Source organism: Brassica napus, chromosome A5, assembly GCF_020379485.1.
Source record: "Brassica napus cultivar Da-Ae chromosome A5, Da-Ae, whole genome shotgun sequence".
Classification (NCBI taxonomy): domain Eukaryota; kingdom Viridiplantae; phylum Streptophyta; class Magnoliopsida; order Brassicales; family Brassicaceae; genus Brassica; species Brassica napus.
Window position 1 is genome coordinate 21876004 of NC_063438.1, and position 15550 is coordinate 21891553.

Here is a 15550-nt window from a genome sequence, read left to right on the forward strand (position 1 = left end):
ACGTGTGTGACTTGTATCTTTGGTGAAAGACGGAAGCAATTTTCTTCTCATTGACCATTTCTCTAAGGACTTTCAAATGTTGGGTTAAAATTTTCATTTTATAAGGTTTTGGTTAATATTGTTAGATTTAAAATAGTTTAGGCCCTTTATCCCAAAAACTAATAATAACTTTCTCACCGCTTTGACCCGTTTAGGGTTTAAGACGTTAAACCCAGAATCCGTTCAATTCGAAATCTCCAGCGAAGAAGAAGAAGAAGAACCAAAATGGCGAATTCAATGGCTACGCTTTCGAGAAGACTCTACCGATCTCTTCTCTCTAACCCCAGATTCTCTCAGGCTTCCATGCCCTTCAGCACCAACAACAACATCTCCGACTTATCAGACACTGAATCTCCCCTTGAAACGAAGGCTTCAGATCCAAACCATCAAGAGGAACGCGTGATGGAGGAGCGTCCACTCGAGAACGGCCTTGACTTTGGCATTTTCAAGGTACCAACCAAATCACTTCTGATTCCAATTGAAAAATGTTATCTCGTTGTGAATATCATAGTCGTTGATCTTCTTCAGGCGATATTGGTGGGGCAAGTGGGGCAGCTTCCTCTGCAGAAGAAGCTCAAGAATGGCAGAACTATCACTCTCTTCTCTGTAGGAACCGGTGGGATCAGGAACAACCGGAGACCCTTGATCAACGAAGACCCGAGAGAGTATGCGAACCGTTCTGCTGTGCAGTGGCACCGCGTCTCTGTTTACCCTGAGCGTTTAGCTGAACTTGTCTTGAAGAACGTTGAACCCGGGTTAGTTCTCTCTTCTCTGAGGTTTTAGATTCGTGTTAGAGATATAAAGGTTGAAACTTGGTAGCTCATGTTTTGTGTCGGTGGATAACAGCACTGTTGTCTACTTGGAGGGTAATCTGGAGACGAAGATTTTCACTGATCCTGTTACTGGTTTGGTTCGACGTATTAGAGAAGTAGCCATTCGTAGAAACGGTATGAACTGGCTCAACTTCAAGATCTCGTTTTTACTCACTCAGATTTATTTGAAAAAAGTCAGATTTTGATCTTTGTTTCTTCTTTATGCAGGCCGAGTTGTGTTTCTAGGTAAAGCTAGTGATATGCAGCAGCCAAGTTCTGCTGAGCTTAGAGGCGTTGGCTACTACTGATTCGGTATTGTAGCTTTCTTGCTTGCTGTTTTCTCTTCTTGTAACTTGAGGGTGTGTTCAGTGTTCTTTATATTGACACTTGGTCCTTTTACTTTTGGTGGCAAATAAACCGAACCAATCCCAACAATTCATTTTTAGTTAAACCGGATTTAAACCAAATTCTCGATTTAAGACAAACATGAAAACAGAGACCGATCTCCACGTGTTTGCATGAATGCCACCTCAAAGCTGAAAATTTTGTCCTCCATTTGTTTTTTTTTACCCCTTTCCTATTTCTGTTCTCTGTCACCGCACAATAGCAACAAGTCACTCTACAATGGCGGAAACGTTCTCTCGCGGCGACGCCCAATACTGGCCCATCTACGGTAGCAGCAACACCACCGAAAGAAACAGCCCTTACGCTTCTCTTGTCCGCCTTCTCCGATCTCATTCACCAACCTCCTCACAGCTCTTTGGTCTCCTCGCTCTCTTCATATCCGGCGGAATCCTCCTCTTCCTCCTAGGCCTAACCGTGACGGCCGTCGGGATAGGCTTCGTTGTCTTTCTTCCGCTGATCATCATCTCGAGTCCGGTATGGATCCCGGTATTTATCGGGGTTGGCGGGTTCTTATCGGTGGCCGGTTTTCTTGTTGGAACGTTGGCTGTCGTATCGTGGGCGTATCGTTATTTCCGTGGAAGGCACCCGGTTGGATCGGATCAAATGGATTATGCACGTGGTCGGATCTATGACACGGCCTCTCACGTCAAAGATTATGCTAGAGAGTACGGTGGGTATTTCCACGGTAGGGCTAAAGATGCAGCACCTGGTGCTTAACCTTAACCTTAACCGGTCGTTATAATCTGGTTCAGGGTAAGATAACCTGTTCGGTGTATGGAGGATAAACATGGTTCATGCATATGGTAATATAAATATACTACTATAACATTTTGTTATTTTGTTTCCATTAATAAATAATAAAAATGAATATATCTGGTTATGTATAAGCTTTATAAGATTTTTGGCGTGCGTGTTCGTCACCTGAAATGTACTAGTATATATTTTTGGGACAGAACTAAAGTTCACCCCCTAGGGTGAACCTTTAAATTCACCTCACCATTTATGACCAATCAATTTTCCACATAGATAATTAATTAAAAAATATTAAATTAAATAAAAAATAGCTACAAAAAATAAAAAAATATTAATTTTAACGACGCTAATGCGTCCAGCGAAACCCTAAATCCTAAAATTTAAATTCTAAACTCTATACCCTAAATTCTAAACCCAAATCCAAACACCTAAACCAAAACCCTATACCCTAAACTCTAATCCTAGACCCTAAACCCAAACCGTAAATCCTAAACCCAAACCGTAAATTCTAAACCCAAAACCCTATATCCTAAACTCTAATCCTAGACCCTAAACCCAAACCGTAAATCCTAAACCCAAACCGTAAATCCTAAACTCAAAACCTATACCCTAAACCCAAATTCTAGACCTAAAATCCAAACGGTAAACCCTAAACCCAAACCCCGAACTTAAATGCTATAGGGTTTGGGTTAAGGTTTACGGTTTAGGTTTAGGGTTTAAGACTTAGGTTTAGGATATAGGGTTTAGGTTTATAGTCTATTTTTTGGGTTTAAGGTATATAATTTGGATTTAGGGTCTAGGATTAGGGTTTAGGGTATAGGGTTTGGATTTAGGGTCTAGGATTAGAGTTTAGGGTATAGGGTTTTGGTTTAAGGGTTTGGATTTGAGTTTAGAATTTAGGGTATAGGGTTTATAATTTAAAATTTAGGGTTTAGGGTTTCGCTGGAAGCGTTAGCGTCGTTAAAATTAGCATTTTTTATTTTTTGTAGCTATTTTTTGGTTAATTTAATATTTTTTAATTAATTATCTATGTGGAAAATTGATTGGTCATAAATAGTGGGGTGAATTTAAAGGTTCACCCTAGGGGGTGAACCTAAGTTCTGTCCATATTTTTGTTGAGAAATTCTTGGGTTCACCCCCTAAGGTGAACCTCTAGGTTCACCAACCAATAGTGTTTGAGTATTTGATATTTGATATCTTCTAAAAAAGGAAATAAAATTGAATTTCCAAATATGATATAGATTTTTAAAATAAAACAATAAAAATACATAAATATAGTTACAAAAAATAAATAAATAAATATTGTTAAAATGTTAGCAAAATACTAAATCCAATACCCTAAATTCTAAACTCCAAACCCTAAATTATAAACCTTAAATCTTGGATAAACCGTAAACCATTGGAAAATTTTAAACCCTAAATCATACATCAAAACTAAATCTTAATAAGACTAAACCCTAAATCCTAAATCCTAATCACTAAAGCATAAACCCGTGGATAAAGTCTGAACCCTTGGATAAATCATAAACTCTAAATTAAAAATATTTAAAATTAAATCCTAGAGTTTATGATTTATCCAAGGGTTTAGAATTTACCCAAGGGTTCAGAGTTTACCCAAGGGTTTAGGGTTTAGTGATTAGGATTTAGGGTTTAGTTTTATTAAAATTTAATTTTTAATGTATAATTTAGGGTTTAAGATTTTCCAATGTTTAAAGTTTATCCAAAGTTTAAGGTTTAACGTTTAGGGTATAGGGTTTAGGATTTAGGGTATAGGGTTTAATATTTTGCTGAAGACTTAATAATATTAATTTATTTATTTTTTGTAACTATTTTTATGTATTTTTATTATTTGATTTTAAAGATATAATCTAATTTGGATATTCAATTTTATTTCCTTTTTTAAAAGATATCAAATATCAAATACTCAAACACTATTGGTTGGTGAACCTAGAGGTTCACCCTAGGGGGTGAACCCAAGTATTTCTCATTTTTGTTGGCGAGTTAATTTACTTTCTTTTAAGACTTCAAAATGGCTTTCGGGTTATATAATATTTTTTCAAAGAAACGACGAGAGTAATGAACGGTTGATAAGGAAACATAGCGTTTTATTATATAGTATTGTTTTCGTCACTAGATCTTTATTAGTTTGCCAAATAGATTACACAATAATCTGCATAAAATATTTGATACCATCTACCAATCACAAGGGATTAACGTAACTTCTAGCGAGTTTAATCACCACTCACCTCATGAGTCATGATGACACACCAAACAGAACATCAGTCAAATTCCTCTTCCGTCGAGCTTAATACCGACCCGACATACGAACGTCTCGGCTGTTCCGGCACCCAAATGGAACATGGCGATCTCGGAGGCAGTTCCTTTACTTGATGTCCACGACAATCGTAGAAGATCACGCCGGAATAACACAACGGCTCACATTTGTCTCCCATTAAAATCTTTCTCTGCCAAATGCCATATTCCTCCTCCTCTTCCTCCTCCATCACCATTTCCACCGCCGTCTTTGCTTTTGTACCACCACAGCCGTCGTAAGCTTTTTTCTTCCGGCCAGCAATACTCTTCGCCTTTTTGCTTAAAGTCGTCAAAAGCTCCTTAGGACGTTCTTTGAGTTTAAGCTTCTTGGAGATTCGGCTGGCCTGTTTTGCACAACGTACCATGCATGAGAGAGACGTGGAAGCTCACGCTTAGACACTGGTGGACTGATGAAACATGTTCCCTCCTCGATATCTCCATGCTCTAAGGGTTTGTAACTCAAAATATTTGATTTGTTTTGTGATGCTCTTTTGGTCTGAAAATGGTTTGAGTTACGTTTTATTATATAACTCCACGGTTGAAGTAAGTAGGTCACCGGCTAATACGGTAGCCTTTGCGTTGACATATTTTATTGTATGACCTTTTCTAGATTCTTTGTGATGATCTCTCATGATATCAACGATGACTTCTTAATATATGATACGTTGAGATCTTTTGGCAAAAAAAAATATTGAGATCGATGATTGAATTCTTTGGGTTTGAATGATACATAACGAGCATGCGAGAGGCATGCATCAACGATCTCTATCTAAAACACTAACGTGTTTTGAATTCATTCATCGCAGAATATTAGTTATCTCAGTACATTTCGCGAGCTCTATGACAAAAGATATTAAAATTAAATTGCTGTATAACGGAATTTGTCAGCTCTTCCTTATTTGTATATCTGTAATAGTTTTTTTTATCACAAAATGCAATAAACATGCGTCAGTATTTATTTATTAAAAACAAAAATTCAAAACTATCTGATTAGCTAGTATAGATATTCACTGCAACAGGTTGATTCCGCCATTAACAATTTTAAAAGGAGGAAAAGAACAGGCTAGTTCCGACGACTTGATTTTATTAATTAGGTTATGCGGGACAAGAGATCATTTAATTTAGATTCTCTTTTGGACTAACATATTATGGACCAGCCGATATAAATAAGATTCTAGTTTTTTTCTCTAAATAAGCTCGTTAATGTTAAATGTGTAAAGGGCTTATTGTAAATGTGTTTTGTACAAGCTACAAAAGAAAAAAGTGTTTTGATCTAGATCCTAGTCACACTTGCAAAGGCGTTTCCATCATAATCACGACTTACAAATCCTCTACATGTTGGATAAATCTATCAAATCAACTTGATCGTTATCATATGTTAAGTTTCACAGGATCGTTCCAACTAATTATGTGGAAGACTTTGTCATTTCAGAATATTTAGATAAAGATTGATGGACCAAAACGTTATAGATCAGATTGGATTATGTGGATCTGATTCTGATATCATATTAAATTAGATGAATAAGGAGAGAAAATCGAAATCAATAGATATACATCACTTTAGAATTTTTTATCGTAAAGAAAACCATGTTCCATTGCTTTTCGATAGGCTGATGACTCTCGATGTTTCATGCTGGTGATGTGGTTTCGAACTTGCTTATCTATGATTCTTATAAGAACCGAGGCTGATTTAGGCTTCTCACCGAATCTTCTGCCATTAGGTTCCTTCCAAACAGCATATTACTTGAAGATTTTTGTTTCCACTAAACACTAGTTTATTTCGGTGTGTATCTATCAGTTAATTAAATCTCCTTCGGTCCAGTAGTCCACTTGATTCTCTCTTACGTATCATTCACATGGAAAACACCTAACACTTTACGTAGGTGGTTAACCATTTTAATTCAGCAGGTGCATTAATTAGAACTAGATTTTGACCTGCACGTCCGTGCGGCTGTATTTAAAAAAAAATATGATGCTATTTAATTTTTATGTCACTATTTAGAGTTGGACAAAAAATTCAAATTCGAAGAATCGAACCGATCCCAATCCGAATAAGTAGTACTAAATCCGAACTGGAATTGATTAAATATTCGAATTATTCAAAATTTTGGTATTTGAAGAGCTGAAACCTAATCCGATCCGAACCGAAGTATTTTGGGTATCCAAAATAGATTTATATACTTATATATATTAACTATTTTTGATTTAATATATATATATATATAAACATCCAGAATATATATGATACTTTTAAGTTTGCATAAATGCTTAAAAATATATATAAATAATCAAACGTAAATATTTTAAATAGTTAAAAAATACTCAAAACTCCAAAAATACTTAAATAATTATTAATTCTCTATCCAAATATTTAAATCAAACCTATTTAAATTAGTTATCCAAATCCGAACCAAATCCTCAAAGATCTGAACTGAACACCAAATCCCAAAAAGACCCGAAAACGAACCCGAACGCCCACCTCTAATCATTATTATATATATATCCTATATGTATCATCATAAGTTACAAAATTTGTGTTATCATATAATTAATGGTATTTTATACGTACCATCAAATAAGTTTTTTTATAATTAATAATATGTAATACGTACAATCACATAAATAATCACATATATAATATTTTAAAATTTAATGTTAAATATAAAAATCATAATTTAAGTTGGTGTTTGAAATTGGATTTTGTATTGTATTTTTCTTATATATATTGAAAACATTTTTATAATAGTTATTGGAAAATATGTTAGTAAAAATCAAATTTTGTAATACAAACTTAATAAAATCAAATATAGATATTAAGGAACGCGAAATGTAGTTGACCGGAACGATATACTTTTTTTATCAACCCACTAACAAGTTCTTGCTTCGAGTTTATCTTACGGGCATGAAGAAAAAGTAATACATTTCACTGCAACAACAATGGCGATACAGGTAAAGAAAACTTGGATCTTTATAATACAAACTAAACATTATTATCTAATAAAACTATTACATAATATAAATAAACAAACAAAGAATATTATATCTTATAAAGAAGCACCTTATAGATGTTCTTTTTAGTAGTGATTAAAAAATAAGCTTACTTATCTTTGATTCTTTTAATCGAATTAAAATTTCTTAGAAATAAAATATTTTCACGTTCTGAGATATACACATCTATTTAGATAAAAGTAGTTATTGAAACTTTGAGAGTAATAGGATAATGATGACAAGAAGAAAGAAAGTAATAGGATAATATTGATATATATAATTTATTTTGGCGAAAAGAAAATATGTAAAAGTTAATGACTAATTTTTAATTTAAAAAGTTCATCTAAGAAAATGAAGATATGAACAATATATCTTTAAATTTGAAGTAATATTGTTAAAACAGGGTTGGAGATAGTTTTAGTGTCTCTTGAGTCGTGACCTCATACTAATGTTTCCAGTTATTGTTTCGCTTATCACAATTATAAGCGAGAAACTAGTCCATATATATGCAGTAAACAACTTTTAGTGCTTTAAGTTTTTTTTTTACGGAGATTTATACTTCGAAGAAAATAATGTTGCTAGAATTGTGAAAGTGGTATGTTTGTTTGGCAGTGGCCAATTAGTCATATGAGAATACATGTAACAAAACATCCTTATGGGAGGCATAATCTACTTGGTGATTCAATGAGAATATAAATGCAACAAGACAACAATTATTAGTGCTTTAAGTTCTTATGGAAATCAAATTTGGAAAAAGTAACATAGGTAAGATTGTTTTAAAATAGTACAATATGTGTAGATTTTGGTGAGACTGTTGTAGCCACATCAAAACAAAATATCATAAATCAATGATCGAATTAACTTGGTATTTTGAAACCAGTTACTCAAAATCAACGATAATTTACGTGAAGATATATGTAAACCAGTTAGTGATAGTTGACCCAATTGGCAATTGGCAATTTTCAAATCAGAAAGTTTATTTCAGCAAGAACTGCTCTCCTTCAATGATTTCAATTTTCACATAATTTTCGTGACTTGAATATATATATATATTTTTTCCTTATGATAGGTGAAGTTTTAATATATAAAAAGTTCATTCTATTTATTATCTTAGTTTAAGTATTGAAAGAAATACAAACTTAATAAAATAATTGGTAAATTAAAAATTAAGTAAAAATAAGTAAAACACAAGTAAAAAAAAAGCAAAACATGCTTTTATTTTAGAAAAATATAATATTAAAAAGTGGAAACATCTTTTCTATTGTGCACACCAGGGTGTCTAGACAGTAAGCTTGTGAAGGGAAAGATTGTGTTGTGCGATTCCGCGGAGTATACGGAAGATGTTCAATCTAAGTAGCAGCTGGGATACAGTTCCAAGTCAACTTTTCTAGAACATTAAGGAACGTTGGCATGTGGTCCACATACAAAGCAGAGGTTTCCAGGAGTAAGTTGGAAGTCAGAGTAATTCCAGAAACCTTGAAAGTTAAATTCATATTATTGTAACTGTACATAAGAGTTTGTGATTACATACTTAGGCCAAGTCCAACGGAACTGTAAAACGCCAAAATAGTGATGTATTTGATGATTTCTCTCTCCAATCACACTGCAAAAACAACGCCATTTTTGTGTGATTCCCTTCCTTGCTACAGTGTCACACTATATTTGGTGTAACACTGTAGCAACGGCAAAACCTTTTTTTTTTTTTTTTGTAAAACTGTTTATTTTAATATTGTTTGACCAAAAAATATTGTTTAATTATATTTGACTATATTTTTGTTACAGCATTATGTTTTAATTAGATCTGATATTTTAATTAAAAAAAATATACCATATTTCTTTTGTTATCTTTAACATTGATTTAATATAAAATATTAATTTATATGAAAACAAATTAAAAACTAGATTAAAAATACATAACAAAGTTTAGTTCAAACACAAGAAATTTAAATTGCAATATTAAAACTAAAAAATAAAAATTGCATACAACAAAAGAACTTTTAAAAATAGGCCGAGATAAATATCTAATAATTAGGGAAATTATTATTCATCCCATTAAAATAATTAGAATAAGTTAATATATGTTAGTCATAAAATATTAAATATTCTACTAAAAAATTAAAAACAAAGAATCTTTTTAATAATTTAATAATAGAGAATATTCTTTTTAGTGTAAGATTTGGTGTTGTGGTTGGAAAGTCAAAAACATTTAGTGCTAAAACTGCACTAAAATAGTGTAATTTTGACACTAAAATAGTGTTATGGGTTGGAGATGCCCTTAGTGATTCTTGTATATGTGTCCAAGAAAGTTTCAATGACTTAGTGGTAACTGCCCTATATTTATGTCATACTAACCTGGTTTGATCCTTTCCTTTGCATTGTTTTTTCATTTTTTACGAAAAAATAAATAAGATGACGTGGCAACTTCGGGCTCTCTGATTGGCTGATTTTCCTATCATACGTGGACATACTTTTTCCATGGCTTATATCCTCTTTTAGTATTGTATTGATCTTTGTTTATTTTTAGTATATAGAACATTAAATACAGAGTAAATATATAAAAATCTAGTCTATGTTCTCCAATTATTTACTGTATTTTACTTATTCAAAATTGACCATTTTTAATTATCTATGTTTTCCATTGTTCACTGACTGTTGCTGGAATTGTTATATCTCTCGTTTTAATGTTTAGTTTTTTTAAAACTAAAGTTCAACAAAATTATTTACGTTGGAATATGTTTTCATAAGTTATTAAACGTATTGTCAATAATATTAATCGAACATGAACTAGTTAAAACACTTGGTTATTCAAAATTTGTGAATAACTTTGAAAGAAAATTTGCAAAAATTTTATTGATATTTATGTATTTTATATAAATTTTTTAAATTTTAATAATGTTAAAAATGCAAAAAAAAAATTGTAACTAAGGGGCAATATTTTTTGAATGTGCTTTAGGCACCACCGGACTCCGGACCGGCACTGCAGTTGAGTCTGGAACTTACATGTCTTGCCGGCACGTTGCTGGAGCTTCCGCCTACATCAAGACCTTTCACCCTGAATGGTCTCCTTCAATGATCCAGTCCGTGATTATGACTACAGGTAAACAATTTTCAATCAGAAAATTTACTTCAGCAAGAAAATGAATATTATGGAGTGTTATGTAAATATTATATAGTATGTTACCTATTATGTACTATGTGAATATTGGTGTAGTCTAGGGTTACAGACGTTTGTATATATACCCTATTGGAGATAATAATACAGTCACAATATGCGTTGTTTTTGTACTGGAACAGAGCTTTCTTGTTCTTTATAATGTACCTGTTTTATGTGTGTTTCTTGCAGCTTGGGCGATGTCCATGGATCAGGGCGAGTTTGCTTATGGAGCAGGCCATGTGGACCCAATAAAAGCTGTTAATCCTGGACTCGTCTATGAAGTTGATAAATCGGATCACATTAATTTTCTCTGCGGAATGAACTACATTTTGAAAATGCTTCAACTCATTTCTGGTGAAGCCGTCACTTGCACCGGTAAGACGCTCCCAAAAAACCTCAATTACCCTTCCATGACGGCTAGAGTAGCAGCTGGGAAACAGTTCCAAGTCAACTTTTCTAGAACATTAAGGAACCTTGGCATGCGGTCCACATACAAAGCAGAGGTTTCGGGAAGTAAGTTCGATGTGAGGGTAATTCCAGAAGCCTTGTCTTTGAACACAATGCACGAGAAGGAATCCTTCGAGCTTACTGTTTGTCTGTTTCAGGGAATGGTTCTGAAGACGGTAAACTGGTGTCTGCTCATTTGAAGTGGTCTGATGGCGTGCACATTGTGAGAAACCCCATTGTTATTTATGCTTGAGAAGTAATTAATTAGTGTTATGTTGCTTGTCTAATCTATTGTTTTTCATAAACCGTCATCTGAAAAGTATATTAAATGCATCTTTGAACTTACCTTGATACAGACTTTACGAACCCTCTTCCTTTACCTAATAGTATCCCAAATTGATCGTCAGTTCCTCCTTCAACGTCCAGGTATTTTCATAATCTCTATGATCCGCTGTGCTTTATTTTGTGTGATTGATCATTTTCAAGCTATTGAGTACAATCCGGCTTTGTTTTGAGTTTTGACTCTTTGAAGCTACAAGTTTAAAAGAATCAAAAGTCATATGAACGGGATCCTCTTGCTTTTTCCACCTTTTGAGTTTCTTCTCTTGATATTGTTTTATTTATTTTGAAAATAGAGACTGAGCAATCCCTTTGCTTAGGCGATCATTAGGCCAGTCATCAACTTCAAGAAGGATCCATGGCCAAGAGTCTCTGACACTGCCAAAGAACTTGTTAGAAAGATGCTTGGACCTGACCTCCAGGAGCTGATTAACAGATTTTGTTTTAAATTATGGCGAGTTTGTGTCTGTCTCTGTGCATTTTGAGAAGATTGCGACCAACAAAAGTTTGCATAAGGCTTTTAGCTTTGTCGACCAGAACCAGAGCGAGTACATAGAGGTTAAGGAGCTCCGGCGAGCTTAAAATTACGAGTACATCCTTGTGGTGCTGAAACACGAAGTCATGGTGAGCTTTTACCAGCGCATGTTCGAACCATGTCGCTTAGACTTAAATTTTTTTGTTTCCTATGTGATCACTATTGAAAATGATGACACGTAAAATGAGTATCAAATACTAAGAAAATGAAACTTAGTGGTATGTAGACTGGTTTTTAATATACAAGATAAATTTGTATCTGATACTTTTAAATTTGTAAAAACTCTTTTTTTTTTCTTGTTTAAATGTAACATATAATAAATCACGTATATGGTAACAAAGAAAATAATAAAAATACATAAATGAGTATAAATACGGTTAAACATCAAATCAATGAAAGATATCACAGATGACTAATTTATATAATTTGGGGAATCGACGATGTTAATGATTTTCTTATTCAAACTATAATGTATTTGTTTCTATTTATGTATATAAAAAAAATTAACAATCATGTTTGAAACAATATTGAGCAATATATATATGTAGAGAGAGTTGCACATTAGTTATAAGAGAAATAGGAAAATATGTTTCCTTTGCCTGGCTTTCCTCCATGTAAAAACTCTGTCTGCTCCGGTCCAGAGTGTTGTGCTGCCGGTATGTTTCCAGTGTGATTATTAGAGACAATATGTGGAATATCCCCAATTAAAGTCCAAATTTGCTGAATGCTTATAATTATGGATAACCCAAAAAGGAGTAACATTTTGATATTGTGCGGACGAAAATACCCTTATGCTTTGTCGAAAATAAGTAACTCTAGATCTATCAACTAAATATTTACATAGCAGGTAACAATCTACATAACAACTAACATATCCGCTAATAATTTCAGTATCATCTAATAATCTATGTATCAAACAAATGTATCGACTAACAAATCATATATCAGTTAATGAAACTATTAACAATTAATTAGTTATCTATTAAATAGCTCTAAATCTATTTGTAACAGCTAACACTTCATGTATCGATTAAGAATCCATTAAAATCTAAATAATAGCAGGTAAGTAATAAAATACCTGCTAACGTATATATTATCTAAAAGTTGATTGTGATTCGAAATTGGAAACATTGGAATTGGGGTGAGATAATAAGATTAGCATTATGAGTGTCAAAAGAATCAGAATAAAAAAATAAAGATTTGTGTTGAATTAGAAGATGATTTGAAGAATTTGTACGAGAGATAAAGAGATTAGAACACATAAAAGGGAGAAGAAAGAGAGATAGAGATAAGGATATTATAGTCACTAAAAATATTAAAAAGAAACAATGTTATATGGCAAATTACATGGGTTTCTGGGTGCATCTACGCCAATTACTCCTGATTATTATTAATTTTAAGAGTAATTGGTGCACATACACCTAAACTGAACACTAATTTAGTTTCTACCCACCATTTTACCGTGTCATTTTACTTCCCATTATACCTTTATCCCACTACACAAGCCTACCACATAGCTTCTGCATGCGTCAGTGAAGTGTTCCTTTTATCCTCTGGTTTAAACAATACTACTAGATAGATGTGGGTATAGGAGTAACAGTGTCTGCTGCTTTTCGGGTGATGCAAATTCTAGAGAATCAAGAGTCTCATTAATTCGATAGACAGCTAATAACCATCTTCTTTCATATCATCAATTTGTCTCCACTGCCTTTGGTTTTGAATCACCAGAATAAGAAATCAACAGATTGAGTATCGTCTATGTTTTTTTTTGGTAAACATGTTAAGATTATACCAAATTTTTCTGTTTTTTTACAGACAGACATAGATCACAAGAAGCAGAGCAAAGTAATACAAGCTAACAGAGACTCAGACCTAAAATACCAGACCTATCTACAAGATTAACAGCAGAAACAAGAAGGAAACATCAGAGAGTGAACATTCGCTCGAGTATCGTCTATGTTCTCTTGTCCTCTTTGTTTTCTTAGCTTCTTTTGTTCTTGTTTTTCAGTTCCAAAAACCTTTATAATAAAAAAAAACTGAAAACATCATCTAAGATCGTTTGAAATGTTTCTTCTCTCTTATTATCTTATATATTAAAACAGAAGTCACAACCTTGATTCATGTGTGATATTTTAAAAAATGAACTATTACTAAAAAATCATATTTCATTTATTCTCTAATTATATCTTTATCTATAATCGTAACTATAATGACACGTAAGCCTAAAAATCTGGTTTGGTTAACCAGTATACGTTTTCTTCACCGTTAACACATTACAATGTCAAATCTCATTAGAACCATCAAACCTAACATTATAAAAATATTCAGCCGGTTTGTTCAAGACATTTGATAAAAAAAATATATCATACTTTCACAATTCTGACCATGAATTTTACATACATTATAAATTCATTCATCTATCTAAAACTAGATTAATCATAAACCGGTTCTGACCAACATATATATATATATATATATATATATATATATATGATAAATTTATATGTTTATAATACATTTGTAGTGGGACTATACTTCTGGTTAACAAGTTTTGACCAACATTATACATATAAATTATAAAACCATACATATATCTAAAACCATACTAATCATTCGTAGTGTGCTCTGTTTCAAAACCGGCTGTTTTTTTTTTTTTGCAAAGCAAGTATAATCAAAATTAAAAATATGTTGCAACAGAAATATCTTACTTTCCGAATATTCACTGTTTATTCCCTAAGAAGTTCTTATATGTTTAAACTGACCACGCAAAATATTAAAAAAAGATACGATTATTTTTCAAACAATTTTGGCGTAAGGGTTACGACTTAGATTATACTAGAAAATCTAACAAATACTCAAAATATATTAAAATATCCGAAAAAGATCTAAAATTATTTCATTATTAGCTCGACCAGCTTTAAAGCCAACAGGCTTTAAAAACAATGTTTAAGAATTTTAAAAACAAAGAAGATAATTAAACAAAAATTCAACACAAACGTATTAGCTGTTGTTAACACTAGAGTTCAAATCTGTTTTGTATATTAAGGATCACCATGTATCCTATGCAGTGTCACTGAATATTAAACCTTAATTCAAGAACCATGGTTAAAATTCAGAGATCCGAGTTTCACGTAATGTTCAAGGTATATGATTTTTGTCTCAACTCATCGGATCACAGACATCTTGCATATTACTGAGATTTCTAAATCTAAAAGATAAAGTCTTTACAAGATCTTAATTTTCAAAAAATATATGTAAATATTTTCACCAATTTCGTAATTAATTTTGAAATATTATTATACATTAATATATTCAGTTATCATTTATGAAATAAAAGTAAAAATTTTATCCTATTTTTTTTATCTATTATATAGTCATAATCAATCATATTAAAAAAATTATTATATTGAACTAAATATGATAAAATAATTTTAAATTAATAAATTTATATATAATTTTTTCATAATTATAAATATTTATGTTCAAAAATATAATACGTTGGTCAGACGGGTTAACATTAGCAAACTATATAATACATGTATATAAATTAACATGTATTTCATTAAAGCTAATAATATAAAATATTTGTGAATACTTTAATCGTGATATCTTTTCATTTTAAATATGTATATATATATATATATATATATATTTAAAGTTTATTATAACAAATCTGTTGATAAATATTTTAATTTTCAAAAATTTTATGTAAATATTTTCACTAATTTTGTAATTAGCAATGAACTATTATTATGCATTAATATA

At 32.0% G+C, this 15550-nt stretch overlaps 3 protein-coding genes across 3 annotated transcripts; 2 read left to right on the plus strand and 1 right to left on the minus strand.

Moving 5' to 3' along the window:
- Positions 1–183: 183 nt before the first annotated feature.
- LOC106364764 (single-stranded DNA-binding protein, mitochondrial) lies at positions 184–1286 on the plus strand. The gene is made up of 4 exons (XM_013804282.3): positions 184–489; positions 568–794; positions 886–986; positions 1080–1286. Exons 1-4 carry the CDS (start codon positions 265–267, stop codon positions 1157–1159), a joined length of 633 nt encoding a protein of 210 aa, XP_013659736.1. The 5' UTR covers positions 184–264; the 3' UTR covers positions 1160–1286.
- Positions 1287–1289: 3 nt separating this feature from the next.
- Positions 1290–2140, plus strand: LOC106364765 (oleosin G). The gene has a single exon (XM_013804283.3). It carries the CDS (start codon positions 1476–1478, stop codon positions 1971–1973), a length of 498 nt encoding a protein of 165 aa, XP_013659737.1. The 5' UTR covers positions 1290–1475; the 3' UTR covers positions 1974–2140.
- A 1745-nt stretch (positions 2141–3885) lies between these two features.
- On the minus strand, positions 3886–6304 carry LOC106363340. The gene is given in 2 exon segments (XM_013803095.3): positions 3886–4687; positions 4689–6304. Coding segments are annotated over 2 exon segments (474 nt in total). The 5' UTR covers positions 4764–6304; the 3' UTR covers positions 3886–4288.
- Positions 6305–15550: the final 9246 nt, after the last annotated feature.

Coding starts and splice junctions, on each gene's coding strand:
- LOC106364764 (XM_013804282.3), top strand. CDS start 265: ATGGCGAATTCAATGGCTACGCTTTCGAGAAGACTCTACCGATCTCTT. Junction 795..885: donor TTGAAGAACGTTGAACCCGG/GTTAGTTCTCTC, acceptor GGTGGATAACAG/CACTGTTGTCTACTTGGAGG. Junction 987..1,079: donor AGTAGCCATTCGTAGAAACG/GTATGAACTGGC, acceptor TTCTTTATGCAG/GCCGAGTTGTGTTTCTAGGT.
- LOC106364765 (XM_013804283.3), top strand. CDS start 1,476: ATGGCGGAAACGTTCTCTCGCGGCGACGCCCAATACTGGCCCATCTAC.